We start from the raw sequence: 19991 nt of genomic DNA on the forward strand, positions 1-19991 counted from the left end.
CCCCCCCAGGTGCCCCCCCAGGTGCCCCCCAGGTGCGCCCAGGTGTGTCAGTCGCCGCCGTTGGTGCGGATGGTGCGGCGGATCCAGGCGGTGAAGGCGCACACCCGGCTGTACACACCTGGCTTGCCCTGCTGGCCGCACACCTGAAGCCCCCAGGAGACCACGCCCTGCAGGTACCCCTCGCACACCAGCGGGCCCCCCGGAGTCGCCCTGGCGCAGGTGAGACAGGTGGGACAGGTGAGTTCCCCCAGGTGTGTCCACTTCCCCATTCCCCCCCATACAGGTGAGTCCAGCCCCTCCCCCAGTACAGGTGAGTCCCCCCCAGGTGTGTCCCACTCCCATTCCTCCCCATACAGGTGAGTCCAACCCCCTTCTTCCCACACAGGTGAGTTCCCCCCAGGTGTGTCCCACTCCCATTCCCCCCCATACAGGTGAGTCCAACCCCCTTCTTCCCACACAGGTGAGTTCCCCCAGGTGTTCCCCAGGTGTTTCCCATTCCCATTCCCCCCCATACAGGTGAGTCCAGCCCCTCCCTTCCCACACAGGTGAGTTCCCCCAGGTGTTCCCCAGGTGTTTCCCATTCCCATTCCCCCCCCATACAGGTGAGTCCAGCCCCCTCCCTTCCCACACAGGTGAGTCCCCCCAGGTGTGTCCCACCCATTCCTCCCATACAGGTGAGTCTAGCCCCTCCCCCAGTACAGGTGAGTCCCCCCAGGTGTGTCCCACCCATTCCTCCCATACAGGTGAGTCCAGCCCCTCCCTTCCCACACAGGTGAGTCCCCCCAGGTGTCCCCAGTACAGGTGAGTCCCCCCAGGTGTTTCCCACTCCCATTCCCCCCCATACAGGTGAGTCCAGCCCCTCCCCCAATACAGGTGAGTCCCCCCCAGGTGTGTCCCACCCATTCCCCCCCATACAGGTGAGGTCCAACCCCCTTCTTCCCACACAGGTGAGTTCTCCCAGGTGTCCCCAGTACAGGTGAGTCCCCCCAGGTGTGTCCCACTCCCATTCCTCCCATACAGGTGAGTCCAGCCCCTCCCTTCCCACAAAGGTGAGTCCCCCCAGGTGTCCCCCAGTACAGGTGAGTCCCCCCAGGTGTGTCCCACTCCCATTTTCCCCCATACAGGTGAGTCCAGCCCCTCCCCCAGTACAGGTGAGTCCCCCCAGGTGTGTCCCACTCCCATTCCCCCCCATACAGGTGAGTCCAGCCCCTCCCCCAGTACAGGTGAGTTCCCCCAGGTGTGTCCCAGCCATTCCCCCCATACAGGTGAGTCCAGCCCCTCCCTTCCCACACAGGTGAGTTCCCCCAGGTGTCTCCCCAGGTGTTTCCCATTCCCATTCCCCCCCATACAGGTGAGTCCAGCCCCTCCCTTCCCACACAGGTGAGTCCCCCAGGTGTCCCCAGTACAGGTGAGTCCCCCCCAGGTGTGTCCCACCCATTCCCTCCCATACAGGTGAGTCCGACCCCCTTCTTCCCACACAGGTGAGTTCCCCCAGGTGTTCCCCAGGTGTGTCCCACTCCCATTTTCCCCCATACAGGTGAGTCCAGCCCCTCCCCCAGTACAGGTGAGTTCCCCCCAGGTGTTTCCCATTCCCATTCCTCCCATACAGGTGAGTCCAACCCCTCCCCCAGTACAGGTGAGTCCCCCCAGGTGTGTCCCCACTCCCATTCCTCCCATACAGGTGAGTCCAGCCCCCTCCCTTCCCACACAGGTGAGTTCCCCCAGGTGTGTCCCACCCATTCCTCCCACACAGGTGAGTCCCCCCAGGTGTCCCCAGTACAGGTGAGTCCCCCCCAGGTGTGTCCCACTCCCATTCCTCCCATACAGGTGAGTCCAGCCCCTCCCTTCCCACACAGGTGAATTCTCCCAGGTGTCCCCAGTACAGGTGAGATCCCCCAGGTGTGTCCCACCCATTCCCCCCCATACAGGTGAGTCCAGCCCCTCCCTTCCCACACAGGTGAGCCCCCCCAGGTGTCCCCAGTACAGGTGAGTTCTCCCAGGTGTTCCCCAGGTGTGTTCCACTCCCATTCCTCCCATACAGGTGAGTCCAGCCCCTCCCTTCCCACACAGGTGAGTTCCCCCAGGTGTTCCCAGTACAGGTGAGTCCCCCCAGGTGTGTCCCACCCCATTCCTCCCCATACAGGTGAGTCCAACCCCTCCCCCAGTACAGGTGAGTCCCCCCAGGTGTGTCCCACTCCCATTCCCCCCCATACAGGTGAGTCCAGCCCCTCTCTTCCCACACAGGTGAGTTCTCCCAGGTGTGTCCCCACTCCCATTCCTCCCATACAGGTGAGTCCAGCCCCTCCCCCAGTACAGGTGAGTCCCCCCAGGTGTGTCCCACCCATTCCCCCCCCATACAGGTGAGTCCAACCCCCTTCTTCCCACACAGGTGAGTTCTCCCAGGTGTCCCCAGTACAGGTGAGGTCCCCCAGGTGTTCCCCAGGTGTTTCCAATTCCCATTTTCCCCCATACAGGTGAGTCCAGCCCCTCCCCCAGTACAGGTGAGTCCCCCCCAGGTGTGTCCCACCCATTCCTCCCATACAGGTGAGTCCAGCCCCTCCCTTCCCACACAGGTGAGTTCCCCCAGGTGTGTCCCACCCATTCCTCCCATACAGGTGAGTCCAACCCCTCCCCCAGTACAGGTGAGTCCCCCCAGGTGTGTCCCACCCATTCCTCCCATACAGGTGAGTCCAGCCCCTCCCCCAGTACAGGTGAGTCCCCCCAGGTGTGTCCCACCCATCCCCCCCATACAGGTGAGTCCAGCCCCTCCCCCAGTACAGGTGAGTCCCCCCAGGTGTGTCCCACCCATTCCCCCCCATACAGGTGAGTCCAACCCCCTTCTTCCCACACAGGTGAGTTCTCCCAGGTGTCCCCAGTACAGGTGAGGTCCCCCAGGTGTTCCCCAGGTGTTTCCAATTCCCATTTTCCCCCATACAGGTGAGTCCAGCCCCTCCCCCAGTACAGGTGAGTTCCCCCAGGTGTGTCCCACTCCCATTCCCCCCCATACAGGTGAGTCCAACCCCCTTCTTCCCACACAGGTGAGTCCCCCCAGGTGTCCCCAGTACAGGTGAGTCCCCCCAGGTGTTTCCCATTCCCATTCCCCCCCATACAGGTGAGTCCAGCCCCTCCCTTCCCACACAGGTGAGTTCTCCCAGGTGTGTCCCACCCATTCCCCCCCATACAGGTGAGTCCAGCCCCTCCCTTCCCACACAGGTGAGTTCTCCCAGGTGTGTCCCACCCATTCCCCCCCATACAGGTGAGTCCAGCCCCTCCCTTCCCACACAGGTGAGTCCCCCCAGGTGTCCCCAGTACAGGTGAGTCCCCCCAGGTGTGTCCCACCCATTCCCTCCCATACAGGTGAGTCCGACCCCCTTCTTCCCACACAGGTGAGTTCTCCCAGGTGTTCCCCAGTACAGGTGAGTTCCCCCAGGTGTGTCCCACCCATTCCCTCCCATACAGGTGAGTCCGACCCCCTTCTTCCCACACAGGTGAGTTCTCCCAGGTGTGTCCCACCCATTCCTCCCATACAGGTGAGTCCAGCCCCTCCCCCAGTACAGGTGAGTCCCCCCAGGTGTGTCCCACTCCCATTCCCCCCCACACAGGTGAGTCCAGCCCCTCCCTTCCCACACAGGTGAGTCCCCCCAGGTGTGTCCCCAGTACAGGTGAGTTCCCCCAGGTGTGTCCCACTCCCATTCCCCCCCATACAGGTGAGTCCAGCCCCTCCCCCAGTACAGGTGAGTCCCCCCAGGTGTGTCCCACTCCCATTTTCCCCCATACAGGTGAGTCCAACCCCTCCCCCAGTACAGGTGAGTTCTCCCAGGTGTGTTCCACTCCCATTCCCCCCCATACAGGTGAGTCCAACCCCCTTCTTCCCACACAGGTGAGTTCCCCCAGGTGTCCCCAGTACAGGTGAGTCCCCCCAGGTGTGTCCCACTCCCATTCCCCCCCACACAGGTGAGTCCAGCCCCTCTCTTCCCACACAGGTGAATCCCCCCAGGTGTGTCCCCAGTACAGGTGAGTCCCCCCAGGTGTTCCCCAGGTGTTTCCAATTCCCATTTTCCCCCATACAGGTGAGTCCAACCCCCTTCTTCCCACACAGGTGAGTCCCCCCAGGTGTTTCCCATTCCCAATCCTCCCCTACAGGTGAGTCCAATCCCCTTCTTCCCATACAGGTGAGTCCAACCCCTCCCCCAGTACAGGTGAGTCCCCCCAGGTGTGTCCCACCCATTCCCCCCCATACAGGTGAGTCCAGCCCCTCCCCCAGTACAGGTGAGTCCCCCCAGGTGTGTCCCATCCTTCCCCCCCCAACACAGGTGAGTCCCGCACACACCTGACCCCCCCTCCCCACCCTCTCAGGTGTGCCTGCCCCACACCTGGCCGCACCTGGCAGGAGTCGGTGCTGTCCCCGGCGCGGCCGCCGGCGCAGAGCATGTTGGGAGTGATGGCACCTGGGTACAGGTGAGCGCAGTCGGCGTTGGACCAGGTGAACACCTCCCCACACTGCAGCACGTCCGGGAACGCACCTGGCGCCGGCGAGAGCAGTCGGGGACAGGTGAGGACAGTCGAGGCACAGGTGAGGACGGATGCGGGACAGGTAGGGATGAAGGGGACAGGTGCAGGACAGGTGTCACCTGTCCTACACCTGTGTTCATTTGTCCCTCCCCGTCCCCCCCCTCACCTGGGGGCTCCTAACCCCTCCATACCTCACCTGGCCCCACCCATCCCCTCACCTGGCCCCCAGGTGTGTCCCACCCCCTCACCTGTCCCCCAGGTGTGTCCTCAACCCCTCACCTGGCCCCACCCATCCCCTCACCTGTCCCCCCACATCCTCACCTGTCCCCCTCCATCCCCTCACCTGTCCCCCAGGTGTGTCCCACCCCTCACCTGTCCCCCAGGTGTGTCCCACCCCTCACCTGGACCCACCCATCCCCTCACCTGTCCCCCAGGTGTGTCCCCACCCCCTCACCTTCTCCCCCATCCCCTCACCTGTCCCCCAGGTGTGTCCCCACCCATCCCCTCACCTGTCCCCCCAACCCCTCACCTGTCCCCCCACCCACCCCCTCACCTGTCCCCCAGGTGTGTCCCACCCCCCTCACCTGTCCCCCAGGTGTGTCCCCAACCCCTCACCTGTCCCCCAGGTGTGTCCCCAACCCCTCACCTGGCCCCACCCATCCCCTCACCTGTCCCCCAGGTGTGTCCCCACCCCCTCACCTGTCCCCCCCACCCCCTCACCTGTCCCCCAGGTGTGTCCCACCCCCTCACCTGTCCCCCTCCATCCCCTCACCTGTCCCCCAGGTGTGTCCCCACCCCCTCACCTGGCCCCACCCACCCCCTCACCTGTCCCCCAGGTGTGTCCCCACCCCCTCACCTGGCCCCACCCACCCCCTCACCTGTCCCCCAGGTGTGTCCCACCCCCCTCACCTGTCCCCCCCACATCCTCACCTGTCCCCCAGGTGTGTCCCCACCCCCCTCACCTGTCCCCCAGGTGTGTCCCCACCCCCTCACCTGGCCCCACCCATCCCCTCACCTGTCCCCCAGGTGTGTCCCCACCCCCTCACCTGTCCCCCTCCACCCCCTCACCTGTCCCCCAGGTGTGTCCCCACCCCCCTCACCTGTCCCCCAGGTGTGTCCTCAACCCCTCACCTGGCCCCACCCATCCCCTCACCTGTCCCCCAGGTGTGTCCCCACCCCCTCACCTGTCCCCCCACCTCCTCACCTGTCCCCCAGGTGTGTCCCCACCCCTCACCTGTCCCCCCACCCCCTCACCTGTCCCCCAGGTGTGTCCCCATCCCCTCACCTCTCCCCCAGGTGTGTCCCCACCCCCTCACCTGTCCCCCCATCCCCTCACCTGTCCCCCAGGTGTGTCCCCACCCCCTCACCTGTCCCCCCAGGTGTGTCCTCAACCCCTCACCTGTCCCCCAGGTGTGTCCCCACCCCTCACCTGTCCCCCCAGGTGTGTCCTCAACCCCTCACCTGTCCCCCAGGTGTGTCCCCATCCCCTCACCTGTCCCCCAGGTGTGTCCCACCCCTCACCTGGACCCACCCATCCCCTCACCTATTCCCCAGGTGTGTCCCCACCCCTCACCTGTCCCCCAACCCCTCACCTGTCCCCCTCCACCCCCTCACCTGTCCCCCAGGTGTGTCCCCACCCCCTCACCTGTCCCCCTCCACCCCCTCACCTGTCCCCCAGGTGTGTCCCCACCCCCTCACCTGTCCCCCCACCTCCTCACCTGTCCCTCAGGTGTGTCCCCACCCCTCACCTGTCCCCCAGGTGTGTCCCCACCCCTCACCTGTCCCCCTCCACCCCCTCACCTGTCCCCCCAGGTGTGTCCCCATCCCCTCACCTGTCCCCCAGGTGTGTCCCACCCCTCACCTGTCCCCCAGGTGTGTCCCCACCCCCTCACCTGTCCCCCAGGTGTGTCCCACCCCTCACCTGTCCCCCAGGTGTGTCCCCACCCCCTCACCTGTCCCCCAGGTGTGTCCCACCCCTCACCTGTCCCCCAGGTGTGTCCTCAACCCCTCACCTTTCCCCCAGGTGTGTCCCCACCCCCTCACCTGTCCCCCACCCCCTCACCTGTCCCCCTCCATCCCCTCACCTGTCCCCCAGGTGTGTCCCACCCCTCACCTGTCCCCCTCCATCCCCTCACCTGTCCCCCAGGTGTGTCCCCACCCCCTCACCTGTCCCCCAGGTGTGTCCCCACCCCTCACCTGTCCCCCTCCATCCCCTCACCTGTCCCCCAGGTTTGTCCCACCCCTCACCTGTCCCCCTCCATCCCCTCACCTGTCCCCCAGGTGTGTCCCACCCCTCACCTGTCCCCCTCCATCCCCTCACCTGTCCCCCAGGTGTGTCCCACCCCTCACCTGTCCCCCTCCATCCCCTCACCTGTCCCCCAGGTGTGTCCTCAACCCCTCACCTGTCCCCCAGGAGTGTCCCCTCTCACCTGTCCCCCTCCATCCCCTCACCTGTCCCCCAGGTGTGTCCCCACCCCCTCACCTGTCCCCCCAGGTGTGTCACCCCTCACCTGTCCCCCAGGTGTGTCCCCACCCCTCACCTGTCCCCCACCCCCTCACCTGTCCCCCAGGTGTGTCCCACCCCTCACCTGTCCCCCTCCATCCCCTCACCTGTCCCCCAGGTGTGTCCCACCCCCCTCACCTGTCCCCCAGGTGTGTCCCACCCCCCTCACCTGTCCCCCAGGTGTGTCTCACCTTGTGGGCTGCGGGTGCTGCCCCAGCCGGACACCACGCACCTGTCCCCTACCTGGGGACACCTGCGGGGCAGCGGCACGGGCTGCACGCTGGCGCTGAGGCGGGCGGGGCTGCGCAGGCGCAGCAGCATGACGTCACTGTCATGGCGGCCGGGCAGGTAACGCGGGTGCACGAAGGCGCGCGCCCAGGTGAGGCATTGCTCCGCCCCCTCGCGCTCCTTCAGGTTGTGCTCGCCCAGCAGGACCCGCAGGGGGCTGGACAGGTGAAGGTGAGCACAGGTGAGCTCACCTGGGGCAGGTAAGTACACCTGAGGCAGGTAAGTACACCTGGGACGGGTAAATACACCTGGGACAGGTAAATACACCTGGGATGGGTAAATACACCTGGGACAGGTAAATACACCTGGGACGGGTAAATACACCTGGGACAGGTAAATACACCTGGGACGGGTAAATACACCTGGGACGGGTAAATACACCTGGGGCAGGTAAATACACCTGGGACAGGTAAATACACCTGGGACGGGTAAATACACCTGGGACAGGTAAATACACCTGGGACAGGTAAATACACCTGGGATGGGTAAATACACCTGGGACAGGTAAATACACCTGGGACGGGTAAATACACCTGGGACGGGTAAATACACCTGGGGCAGGTAAATACACCTGGGACAGGTAAATACACCTGGGACGGGTAAATACACCTGGGACAGGTAAATACACCTGGTACAGGTAAATACACCTGGGACAGGTAAATACACCTGGGACGGGTAAATACACCTGGGACAGGTAAATACACCTGGGATGGGTAAATACACCTGGGATGGGTAAATACACCTGCACAGGTAAATACACCTGGGATGGGTAAATACACCTGGGACAGGTAAATACACCTGGGGTGGGTAAATACACCTGGGATGGGTAAATACACCTGGGACAGGTAAATACACCTGCACAGGTAAATACACCTGGGACGGGTAAATACACCTGGGGATGGTAAATACACCTGGGACAGGTAAATACACCTGCACAGGTAAATACACCTGGGACAGGTAAATACACCTGGGACAGGTAAATACACCTGGGATGGGTAAATACACCTGGGGCAGGTAAATACACCTGGGACGGGTAAATACACCTGGTACAGGTAAATACACCTGGGACAGGTAAATACACCTGGGACGGGTAAATACACCTGGGGCAGGTAAATACACCTGGGACAGGTAAATACACCTGGGACGGGTAAATACACCTGGTACAGGTAAATACACCTGGGACGGGTAAATACACCTGGGACAGGTAAATACACCTGGGATGGGTAAATACACCTGGTACAGGTAAATACACCTGGGGCAGGTAAATACACCTGGTACAGGTAAATACACCTGGGATGGGTAAATACACCTGGGACGGGTAAATACACCTGGGGCAGGTAAATACACCTGGTACAGGTAAATACACCTGGTACAGGTAAATACACCTGGGATGGGTAAATACACCTGAGACAGGTAAATACACCTGGGACGGGTAAATACACCTGGGGCAGGTAAATACACCTGGGACGGGTAAATACACCTGGGGCAGGTAAATACACCTGGGGCAGGTAAATACACCTGGGCAGGTAAATACACCTGGGATGGGTAAATACACCTGGGGCAGGTAAATACACCTGGGATGGGTAAATACACCTGGGACAGGTAAATACACCTGGGATGGGTAAATACACCTGCACAGGTAAATACACCTGGGACAGGTAAATACACCTGGGACAGGTAAATACACCTGGTACGGGTAAATACACCTGGGACGGGTAAATACACCTGGGGCAGGTAAATACACCTGGGACAGGTAAATACACCTGGGACAGGTAAATACACCTGGGATGGGTAAATACACCTGGGATGGGTAAATACACCTGGGGCAGGTAAATACACCTGGGATGGGTAAATACACCTGGGGCAGGTAAATACACCTGGGACGGGTAAATACACCTGGGACAGGTAAATACACTGGGTAAATACACCTGGGACAGGTAAATACACCTGGGACGGGTAAATACACCTGGGACGGGTAAATACACCTGGGACAGGTAAATACACCTGGCACAGGTAAATACACCTGGGACAGGTAAATACACCTGAGATGGGTAAATACACCTGGGGCGGGTAAATACACCTGGGATGGGTAAATACACCTGGGATGGGTAAATACACCTGGGGCAGGTAAATACACCTGGGACAGGTAAATACACCTGGGATGGGTAAATACACCTGGGACAGGTAAATACACCTGGGACAGGTAAATACACCTGGGATGGGTAAATACACCTGGGACAGGTAAATACACCTGGGGCAGGTAAATACACCTGGGACGGGTAAATACACCTGAACAGGTAAATACACCTGGTACAGGTAAATACACCTGGGACAGGTAAATACACCTGGGATGGGTAAATACACCTGGGGCAGGTAAATACACCTGGTACAGGTAAATGCACCTGGGATGGGTAAATACACCTGGGACAGGTAAATACACCTGGGGCAGGTAAATACACCTGGGATGGGTAAATACACCTGGGATGGGTAAATACACCTGGGATGGGTAAATACACCTGGGACGGGTAAATACACCTGGGACGGGTAAATACACCTGGGATGGGTAAATACACCTGGTACAGGTAAATACACCTGGGATGGGTAAATACACCTGGGGCAGGTAAATACACCTGGGACGGGTAAATACACCTGGGACGGGTAAATACACCTGGGACAGGTAAATACACCTGGGGCAGGTAAATACACCTGGTACAGGTAAATACACCTGGGACAGGTAAATACACCTGGGACGGGTAAATACACCTGGGGCAGGTAAATACACCTGGGACAGGTAAATACACCTGGTACAGGTAAATACACCTGGGATGGGTAAATACACCTGAGACAGGTAAATACACCTGGGACGGGTAAATACACCTGGGGCAGGTAAATACACCTGGGACGGGTAAATACACCTGGGGCAGGTAAATACACCTGGGGCAGGTAAATACACCTGGGGCAGGTAAATACACCTGGGATGGGTAAATACACCTGGGGCAGGTAAATACACCTGGGATGGGTAAATACACCTGGGACAGGTAAATACACCTGGGATGGGTAAATACACCTGCACAGGTAAATACACCTGGGACAGGTAAATACACCTGGGACAGGTAAATACACCTGGTACGGGTAAATACACCTGGGACGGGTAAATACACCTGGGGCAGGTAAATACACCTGGGACAGGTAAATACACCTGGGACAGGTAAATACACCTGGGATGGGTAAATACACCTGGGATGGGTAAATACACCTGGGGCAGGTAAATACACCTGGGATGGGTAAATACACCTGGGGCAGGTAAATACACCTGGGACGGGTAAATACACCTGGGACAGGTAAATACACCTGGGTAAATACACCTGGGACAGGTAAATACACCTGGGACGGGTAAATACACCTGGGACGGGTAAATACACCTGGGACAGGTAAATACACCTGGCACAGGTAAATACACCTGGGACAGGTAAATACACCTGAGATGGGTAAATACACCTGGGGCGGGTAAATACACCTGGGATGGGTAAATACACCTGGGATGGGTAAATACACCTGGGGCAGGTAAATACACCTGGGACAGGTAAATACACCTGGGATGGGTAAATACACCTGGGACAGGTAAATACACCTGGGACAGGTAAATACACCTGGGATGGGTAAATACACCTGGGACAGGTAAATACACCTGGGGCAGGTAAATACACCTGGGACGGGTAAATACACCTGGAACAGGTAAATACACCTGGTACAGGTAAATACACCTGGGACAGGTAAATACACCTGGGATGGGTAAATACACCTGGGGCAGGTAAATACACCTGGTACAGGTAAATGCACCTGGGATGGGTAAATACACCTGGGACAGGTAAATACACCTGGGGCAGGTAAATACACCTGGGACAGGTAAATACACCTGGGGCAGGTAAATACACCTGGGACAGGTAAATACACCTGGGATGGGTAAATACACCTGGGACGGGTAAATACACCTGGGATGGGTAAATACACCTGCACAGGTAAATACACCTGGGATGGGTAAATACACCTGGGACAGGTAAATACACCTGGGGTGGGTAAATACACCTGGGGCAGGTAAATACACCTGAGGCAGGTAAATACACCTGGGACGGGTAAATACACCTGGGATGGGTAAATACACCTGGGATGGGTAAATACACCTGGGACAGGTAAATACACCTGGGACAGGTAAATACACCTGGGATGGGTAAATACACCTGGTACAGGTAAATACACCTGGGACAGGTAAATACACCTGGGATGGGTAAATACACCTGGGGCAGGTAAATACACCTGGGACAGGTAAATACACCTGGGACGGGTAAATACACCTGGGGCAGGTAAATACACCTGGTACAGGTAAATACACCTGGGACAGGTAAATACACCTGAGGCAGGTGAATACACCTGGGACGGGTAAATACACCTGGGACGGGTAAATACACCTGGTACGGGTAAATACACCTGGGACAGGTAAATACACCTGGGACGGGTAAATACACCTGGGATGGGTAAATACACCTGGGACGGGTAAATACACCTGGGACGGGTAAATACACCTGGTACGGGTAAATACACCTGGGACAGGTAAATACACCTGGGACAGGTAAATACACCTGGGGCAGGTAAATACACCTGGGATGGGTAAATACACCTGGGATGGGTAAATACACCTGGGACAGGTAAATACACCTGGGACAGGTAAATACACCTGGGACGGGTAAATACACCTGGGATGGGTAAATACACCTGGGACAGGTAAATACACCTGGGGCAGGTAAATACACCTGGGGCAGGTAAATACACCTGGGATGGGTAAATACACCTGGGATGGGTAAATACACCTGGGGATGGTAAATACACCTGGGACAGGTAAATACACCTGGGACGGGTAAATACACCTGGGATGGGTAAATACACCTGGGACAGGTAAATACACCTGGGACGGGTAAATACACCTGGTACAGGTAAATACACCTGGTACAGGTAAATACACATGGGACAGGTAAATACACCTGGGATGGGTAAATACACCTGGGGCAGGTAAATACACCTGGTACAGGTAAATACACCTGGGATGGGTAAATACACCTGGGATGGGTAAATACACCTGGGGCAGGTAAATACACCTGAGGCAGGTAAATACACCTGGCACAGGTAACAGCGACAGGTTTGGGGGGACAGGTGAGGCTCAGCCCCGCCCCTTTCAGGCTGTGCTGACCCGGGGGCTGTGGATGGACAGGTGAGCACAGGTGAGCTCACCTGGGGCAGGTAAACGGGGGTTTGTAATGAGACAGGTGAGACTTGGTGTGCCCAGGTGTATCCCAGGTGTGCCCAGGTGTGGTTCTATCCCCCCCAGGTGTGCCCAGGTGTATCCCAGGTGTGTGCCCAGCTGTGCCCAGGTGTGTGCCCAGGTGTGGTTCTATCCCCCCCAGGTGTGCCCAGCTGTGCCCAGGTGTAACCTGGTGTGTCCAGGTGTGCCCACGTGTGCCCACGTGTGCCGAGGTGTGGTTCTATCCCCCCCAGGTGTGCCCAGGTGTATCCCAGGTGTGCCCAGCTGTACCCAGGTGTGCCCAGGTGTACCCAGGTGTGCCCAGGTGTGGTTCTATCCCCCCCAGGTGTATCCCAGGTGTACCCAGCTGTGCCCAGGTGTGTGCCCAGGTGTGTGCCCAGGTGTGGTTCTATCCCCCCCAGGTGTATCCCAGGTGTGCCCAGGTGTGTGCCCAGGTGTGTGCCCAGGTGCGCCTCACCTGTCGCTGCGGCAGTGCGCCGCGGTCAGCACCCAGCTGCGGCCGATCAGGACGCCCCCGCAGTGGATGGCATCACCCAGGTGTGTGCCCAGGTGTGCCCAGGTGTGCCCAGGTGTGCCCAGGTGTGCCCAGGTGTGTACCCAGGTGTGCCCAGGTGTGGTTCTATCCCCCCCAGGTGTATCCCAGGTGTATCCCAGCTGTGCCCAGGTGTGTGCCCAGGTGTGGTTCTAACCCCCCAGGTGTGCCCAGGTGTGCCCAGGTGTGTGCCCAGGTGTGTACCCAGGTGTGTGCCCAGGTGTGCCCAGGTGCGCCTCACCTGTTGCTGCGGCAGTGCGCCGCGGTCAGCACCCAGCTGCGGCCGATCAGGACGCCCCCGCAGTGGATGGCATCACCCAGGTGTGTGCCCAGGTGTGCCCAGGTGTATCCCAGGTGTATCCCAGCTGTGCCCAGGTGTACCCAGGTGTACCCAGGTGTATCCCAGGTGTACCCAGGTGTGGTTCTATCCCCCCCAGGTGTGCCCAGGTGTGGTTCTATGCCCCCAGGTGTGCCCAGGTGTGGTTCTATCCCCCCCAGGTGTGCCCAGGTGTGCCCAGGTGTACCCAGGTGTGCCCAGGTGTGTACCCAGGTGTGCCCAGGTGTGTACCCAGGTGTGCCCAGGTGTGCCCAGGTGTGCCCAGGTGCGCCTCACCTGTCGCTGCGGCAGTGCGCCGCGGTCAGCACCCAGCTGCGGCCGATCAGGACGCCCCCGCAGTGGATGGCGCCGCCCAGGTGTGTGCCCAGGTGTGGTTCTAACCCCCCCAGGTGTGCCCAGGTGTGCCCAGGTGTGCCCAGGTGTGCCCAGGTGTATCCCAGGTGTACCCAGGTGTGTGCCCAGGTGTGTGCCCAGGTGTGGTTCTAACCCCCCCAGGTGTACCCAGGTGTGTGCCCAGGTGTGCCCAGGTGTGCCCAGGTGTATCCCAGCTGTGCCCAGGTGTGTGCCCAGGTGTGGTTCTATCCCCCCCAGGTGCGCCCAGGTGTGTGCCCAGGTGTGCCCAGGTGCGCCTCACCTGTCGCTGCGGCAGTGCGCCGCGGTCAGCACCCAGCTGCGGCCGATCAGGACGCCCCCGCAGTGGATGGCATCACCCAGGTGTGTGCCCAGGTGTGGTTCTATCCCCCCCAGGTGTGCCCAGGTGTGTGCCCAGGTGTACCCAGGTGTACCCAGGTGTGTGCCCAGGTGTGGTTCTAACCCCCCAGGTGTACCCAGGTGTGCCCAGGTGTACCCAGGTGTACCCAGGTGTGTGCCCAGGTGTGGTTCTATCCCCCCCAGGTGTGCCCAGGTGTGCCCAGGTGTGGTTCTAACCCCCCAGGTGTACCCAGGTGTGCCCAGGTGTACCCAGGTGTACCCAGGTGTGTGCCCAGGTGTGGTTCTATCCCCCCCAGGTGTGCCCAGGTGTACCCAGGTGTGCCCAGGTGTGGTTCTATCCCCCCCAGGTGTGCCCAGGTGTATCCCAGGTGTGCCCAGGTGTGTGCCCAGGTGTATCCCAGGTGTGCCCAGGTGTATCCCAGGTGTACCCAGGTGTACCCCGGTGTATCCCAGGTGTATCCCAGGTGTGCCCAGGTGTGCCTAGGTGTATCCCAGGTGTGCCCAGGTGTACCCAGGTGTACCCAGGTGTGCCCAGGTGTGCCCAGGTGTGCCCAGGTGTGTGCCCAGGTGTGCCCAGGTGCGCCTCACCTGTCGCTGCGGCAGTGCGCCGCGGTCAGCACCCAGCTGCGGCCGATCAGGACGCCCCCGCAGTGGATGGCGCCGCCCGGCTGCAGCAGCAGCACCTGGTACGGGTGGCGCCGCCGCTCGCACCTGGCCCCGCCCACGATGCGGTTCTCGTCCGCCCCCGCGGCCGCTGCGGACCAGTTGGAACCAGTTAGAACCAGTACGGACCAGTACGGACCGGTTAGAACCAGTTAGAACCAGTTAGAACCAATACAGACCGGTTAGAACCAGTACAGACCAGTTAGAACCAGTGCGGACCGGCTAGAACCAGTTAGAACCAATTAGAACCAGTTAGAACCAGTTAGAACCAGTACAGACCGGTTAGAGCCAGTTAGAACCAGTTAGAACCAGTATGGACCAGTACGCACCAGTACGGACCGGTTAGAACCAGTACGCACCAGTTAGAACCCGTTAGAACCAGTACAGACCAGTTAGAACCAGTTAGAACCAGTACGGACAGGTTAGAACCAGTACAGACCAGTATGGACCAGTTAGAACCAGTACGGACCGGTTAGAACCAGTTAGAACCAGTTAGAACCAGTATGGACCAGTTAGAACCAGTATGGACCAGTACGCACCAGTTAGAACCAGTTAGAACCAGTTAGAACCAGTACAGACCGGTTAGAACCAGTTAGAACCACTTAGAACCAGTACAGACCAATACGGACCGGTTAGAACCAGTACAGACCAGTATGGACCAGTTAGAACCAGTATGGACCAGTTAGAACCAGTACGGACCAGTTAGAACCAGTTAGAGCCAGTTAGAACCAGTTAGAACCAGTTAGAACCAGTACAGACCAGTTAGAACCAGTTGGAACCAGTTAGAACCAGTTAGAGCCAGTTAGAACCAGTTAGAACCAGTACGGACCAGTTAGAGCCAGTTAGAACCAGTTAGAACCAGTACGGACTGGTACATACCGGTTAGAACCAGTACGGACCAGTTAGAACCAGTTAGAACCAGTTACAACCAGTACAGACCGGTTAGAACCAGTTAGAACCAGTTAGAACCAGTACAGACCAGTTAGAACCAGTTAGAACCAGTTAGAACTAGTATGGACCAGTTAGAACCAGTACAGACCAGTTAGAACCAGTACGGACCAGTTAGAACCAGTTAGAACCAGTACGGACCAGTATGGACTGGTTAGAACCAGTTAGAACCAGTATGGACCGGTTAGAACCAGTACGGACCGGCTAGAACCAGTATGGACCAGTACGGACCAGTTAGAACCAGTTAGAACCAGTTAGAACCAGTTAGAACCAGTTAGAAGCAGTATGGACCGGTTAGAACCAGTACAGACCACTTAGAACCAGTTAGGACCAGTTAGGACCAGTTAGAACCAGTACGGACCGGTTAGAACCAGTACGGACCGGTTAGAACCAGTTAGAACCAGTACGGACCAGTTAGAACCAGTACGGACCAGTTAGAACCAGTTAGAACCAGTACAGACCAGTTAGAACCAGTACGGACCGGTTAGAACCAGTTAGAACCAGTTAGAACCAGCATAGACCAGTTAAAATCAATCAGTTTATCCCAGTCCATCCCAGTCCATCCCAGTCCATCCCAGTCCATCCCAGTTCCTCCCAGTTCATCCCAGTCCATCCCAGTCCATCCCAGTTCCTCCCAGTTCATCCCAGTCCATCCCAGTCCATCCCAGTCCCTCCCAGTTCATCCCAGTCCATCCCAGTTCAATCCCAGTTCATCCCAGTTCATCCCAGTTCCCTCCCAGTTCATCCCAGTTCATCCCAGTCCATCCCAGTTCATCCCAGTCCATCCCAGTCCATCCCAGTTCAATCCCAGTTCATCCCAGTTCATCCCAGTTCAATCCCAGTCCATCCCAGTCCATCCCAGTTCAATCCCAGTTCATCCCAGTTCATCCCAGTTCAATCCCAGTTCATCCCAGTCCGTCCCAGTTCAATCCCAGTTCATCCCAGTCCCTCCCAGTTCAATCCCAGTTCATCCCAGTCCATCCCAGTCCATCCCAGTTCATCCCAGTTCCCTCCCAGTCCATCCCAGTTCATCCCAGTCCATCCCAGTCCATCCCAGTTCCTCCCAGTGCTCCCAGTTCATCCCAGTTCATCCCAGTTCCATCCCAGTTCATCCCAGTCCATCCCAGTTCATCCCAGTTCATCCCAGTTCATCCCAGTCCATCCCAGTTCATCCCAGTTCATCCCAGTCCATCCCAGTCCATCCCAGTTCATCCCAGTCCCTCCCAGTCGCTCCCAGTTCCCTCCCAGTTCATCCCAGTAACTTCCCTGTGCTCCCAGTTCAAACCAGTGTCCCCAGTTTCCTCCCAGTCCCTCCCAGTGCCCCCAGTTCACCCTCCCAGTACAAACCAGTTCACCCTCCCAGTACAAACCAGTTCACCCTGTCGATTGCCTCCCACTCACCCCAGTCCCTCCCAGTCCCTCCCAGTTCATCCCAGTTCACTCCCAGTACACTCCCAGTTCCTCCCAGTTCATCCCAGTTCATCCCAGTTCAGTCCCAGTTCCATCCCAGTTCCTCCCAGTTCAGTCCCAGTGCTCCCAGTTCACCCCAGTGCTCCCAGTTCACTCCCAGTTCAGTCCCAGTGCTCCCAGTTCACCCCAGTGCTCCCAGTTCACTCCCAGTTCAGTCCCAGTTCCTCCCAGTGCTCCCAGTTTGTTCCCAGTGCTCCCAGTTCCTCCCAGTTCAGTCCCAGTTCATCCCAGCTCATCCCAGTGCTCCCAGTTCACTCCCAGTTCAGTCCCAGTTTGTTCCCAGTGCTCCCAGTTCAGTCCCAGTTCACTCCCAGTGCTCCCAGTTCACTCCCAGTTCACTCCCAGTTTGGTCCCAGTTCATCCCAGTTCATCCCAGTTCACTCCCAGTTCAGTCCCAGTTCCTCCCAGTGCTCCCAGTTTGTTCCCAGTGCTCTCAGTTCCTCCCAATGCTCCCAGTTCAGTCCCAGTTCACTCCCAGTGCTCCCAGTTCAGTCCCAGTTCACTCCCAGTGCTCCCAGTTCCTCCCAGTTCCTCCCAGTTCCATCCCAGTTCAGTCCCAGTTCCTCCCAGTTCAGTCCCAGTTTGTTCCCAGTGCTCTGAGTTCACTCCCAGTTCAGTCCCAGTTCACTCCCAGTTCAGTCCCAGTTCCAGTGCTCCCAGTTCCTCCCAGTTCATCCCAGTTCCTCCCAGTTCACTCCCAGTTTGTTCCCAGCTCATCCCAGTGCTCCCAGTTCCTCCCAGTTCAGTCCCAGTTCCTCCCAGTTCACTCCCAGTTTGTTCCCAGTGCTCCCAGTTCACTCCCAGTTCAGTTCCAGTTCCTCCCAGTTCAGTCCCAGTTCATCCCAGTTCATCCCAGTGCTCCCAGTTTACTCCCAGTTTACTCTCAGTTTACTCCCAGTTCACTCCCAGTTTGTTCCCAGTTCAGTCCCAGTTCCTCCCAGTGCTCCCAGTTCAGTCCCAGTTCACTCCCAGTTTGTTCCCAGTTCATCCCAGTGCTCCCAGTTTGTTCCCAGTTCATCCCAGTGCTCCCAGTTCACTCCCAGTTTGTTCCCAGTTCATCCCAGTTCACTCCCAGTTCATCCCAGCTCATCCTAGTGCTCCCAGTTCACTCCCAGTTCAGTCCCAGTTTGTTCCCAGTGTCCCCAGTTCACTCCCAGTTCCATCCCAGTTCATCCCAGTTCACTCCCAGTTCCTCCCAGTGCTCCCAGTTTGTTCCCAGTGCTCCCAGTTCACTCCCAGTTCACTCCCAGTTTGTTCCCAGTGCTCCCAGTTCAGTCCCAGTTCACTCCCAGTGCTCCCAGTTCATCCCAGTTCCATCCAGTTTGTTCCCAGTGCTCCCAGTTCACTCCCAGTTCAGTCCCAGTTCCTCCCAGTTCAGTTCCAGTTCCTCCCAGTTCAGTTCCAGTTCCTCCCAGTTCAGTCCCAGTTCATCCCAGTTCATCCCAGTGCTCCCAGTTTACTCCCAGTTTACTCCCAGTTCACTCCCAGTTTGTTCCCAGTTCACTCCCAGTGCTCCCAGTTTGTTCCCAGTGCTCCCAGTTCAGTCCCAGTTCCTCCCAGTGCTCCCAGTTCATCCCAGTTCCATCCAGTTTGTTCCCAGTGCTCCCAGTTCCTCCCAGTGCTCCCACATTGCTCCCAGTTCTCTCCCAGTTCAGTCCCAGTTCCTCCCAGTTCACTCCCAGTTTGTTCCCAGTTCACTCCCAGTTCAGTCCCAGTTCAGTCCCAGTTCACTCCCAGTGCTCCCAGTTTGTTCCCAGTGCTCCCAGTTTGTTCCCAGTTCGGTCCCAGTTCAGTCCCAGTTCAGTCCCAGTGCTCCCAGTTCCTCCCAGTTCATCCCAGTTCATCCCAGTTCAGTCCCAGTTCCTCCCAGTTCACTCCCAGTCCACTCCCAGTGCCCCCCAGTACAAACCAGTACAAACCAGTGGCCCGCAGCAGCCCCCCAGTCCAAACCAGTCCCTCCCAGTCCCTCCCAGTTTGCTCCCAGTGCCCCCCCAGCCCAAACCAGTATAAACCAGTACAAACCAGTGGCCAGCAGCAGCAGCGGCAGCAGCCGCTCCATCGGGAGGAGGAGGAGGAGGAGGAGGAAGGAGCCGCGGCCTTTAAATCCCAGTCCAGACCAGTTCAGCCCAGTTCAGCCCAGTGCCTTTCCCAGCCCCTCCCAGTTAATTCCAGTCCCTCCCAGTTCATCCCAGTTCAGCCCAGTGCACTCCCAGTCCCTCCCAGTTCACCCCAGTGCCCCAAAGCGCCCTTTCCAGTTTAGCCCAGTTCCGCCCCAGTGCCCTTCCCAGTTCCGCCCAGTTCATCCCAGTTCACCCCCGGCACCCTCCCAGTTCGTCCCAGTTCACCCCGGCACCCTCCCAGTCCAAACCAGTCCAAACCAGTTCAAACCAGTTCAAACCAGTGCAAACCCTGAATATCGGGGTAGGGCAAGAGGGGGCGCTGAGCGGCCACTTCCGGGACTACAACTCCCGTCATGCCCCGCGCCCCACAGAGCCATGTTACTTCCGGGACTACAGCTCCCGTCATGCCCCGCGCCCCATAGAGCCAAGTTACTTCCGGGACTACAGCTCCCATCATGCCCCGCGCCCCATAGAGTCACTCATTTCCGGGACTACAGCTCCCATCATGCCCCGCGCCCCATGGAGTCACTCATTTCCGGAACTACAGCTCCCATCATGCCCCGCGCCCCATAGAGTCACTCATTTCCTGGACT

General features: G+C 58.6%; 1 protein-coding gene across 1 annotated transcript; it reads right to left on the reverse strand.

Moving 5' to 3' along the window:
* Nucleotides 1–32: 32 nt before the first annotated feature.
* Nucleotides 33–19446, reverse strand: LOC137466747 (kallikrein-6-like). Its single transcript, XM_068178429.1, is given in 6 exon segments — nt 33–200; nt 202–210; nt 4384–4523; nt 7207–7460; nt 14786–14951; nt 19301–19446. Coding segments are annotated over 6 exon segments (759 nt in total). The 5' UTR covers nt 19338–19446; the 3' UTR covers nt 33–47.
* Nucleotides 19447–19991: the final 545 nt, after the last annotated feature.

This window comes from Anomalospiza imberbis, unplaced genomic scaffold, assembly GCF_031753505.1.
Source record: "Anomalospiza imberbis isolate Cuckoo-Finch-1a 21T00152 unplaced genomic scaffold, ASM3175350v1 scaffold_43, whole genome shotgun sequence".
Classification (NCBI taxonomy): Eukaryota; Metazoa; Chordata; class Aves; order Passeriformes; family Viduidae; genus Anomalospiza; species Anomalospiza imberbis.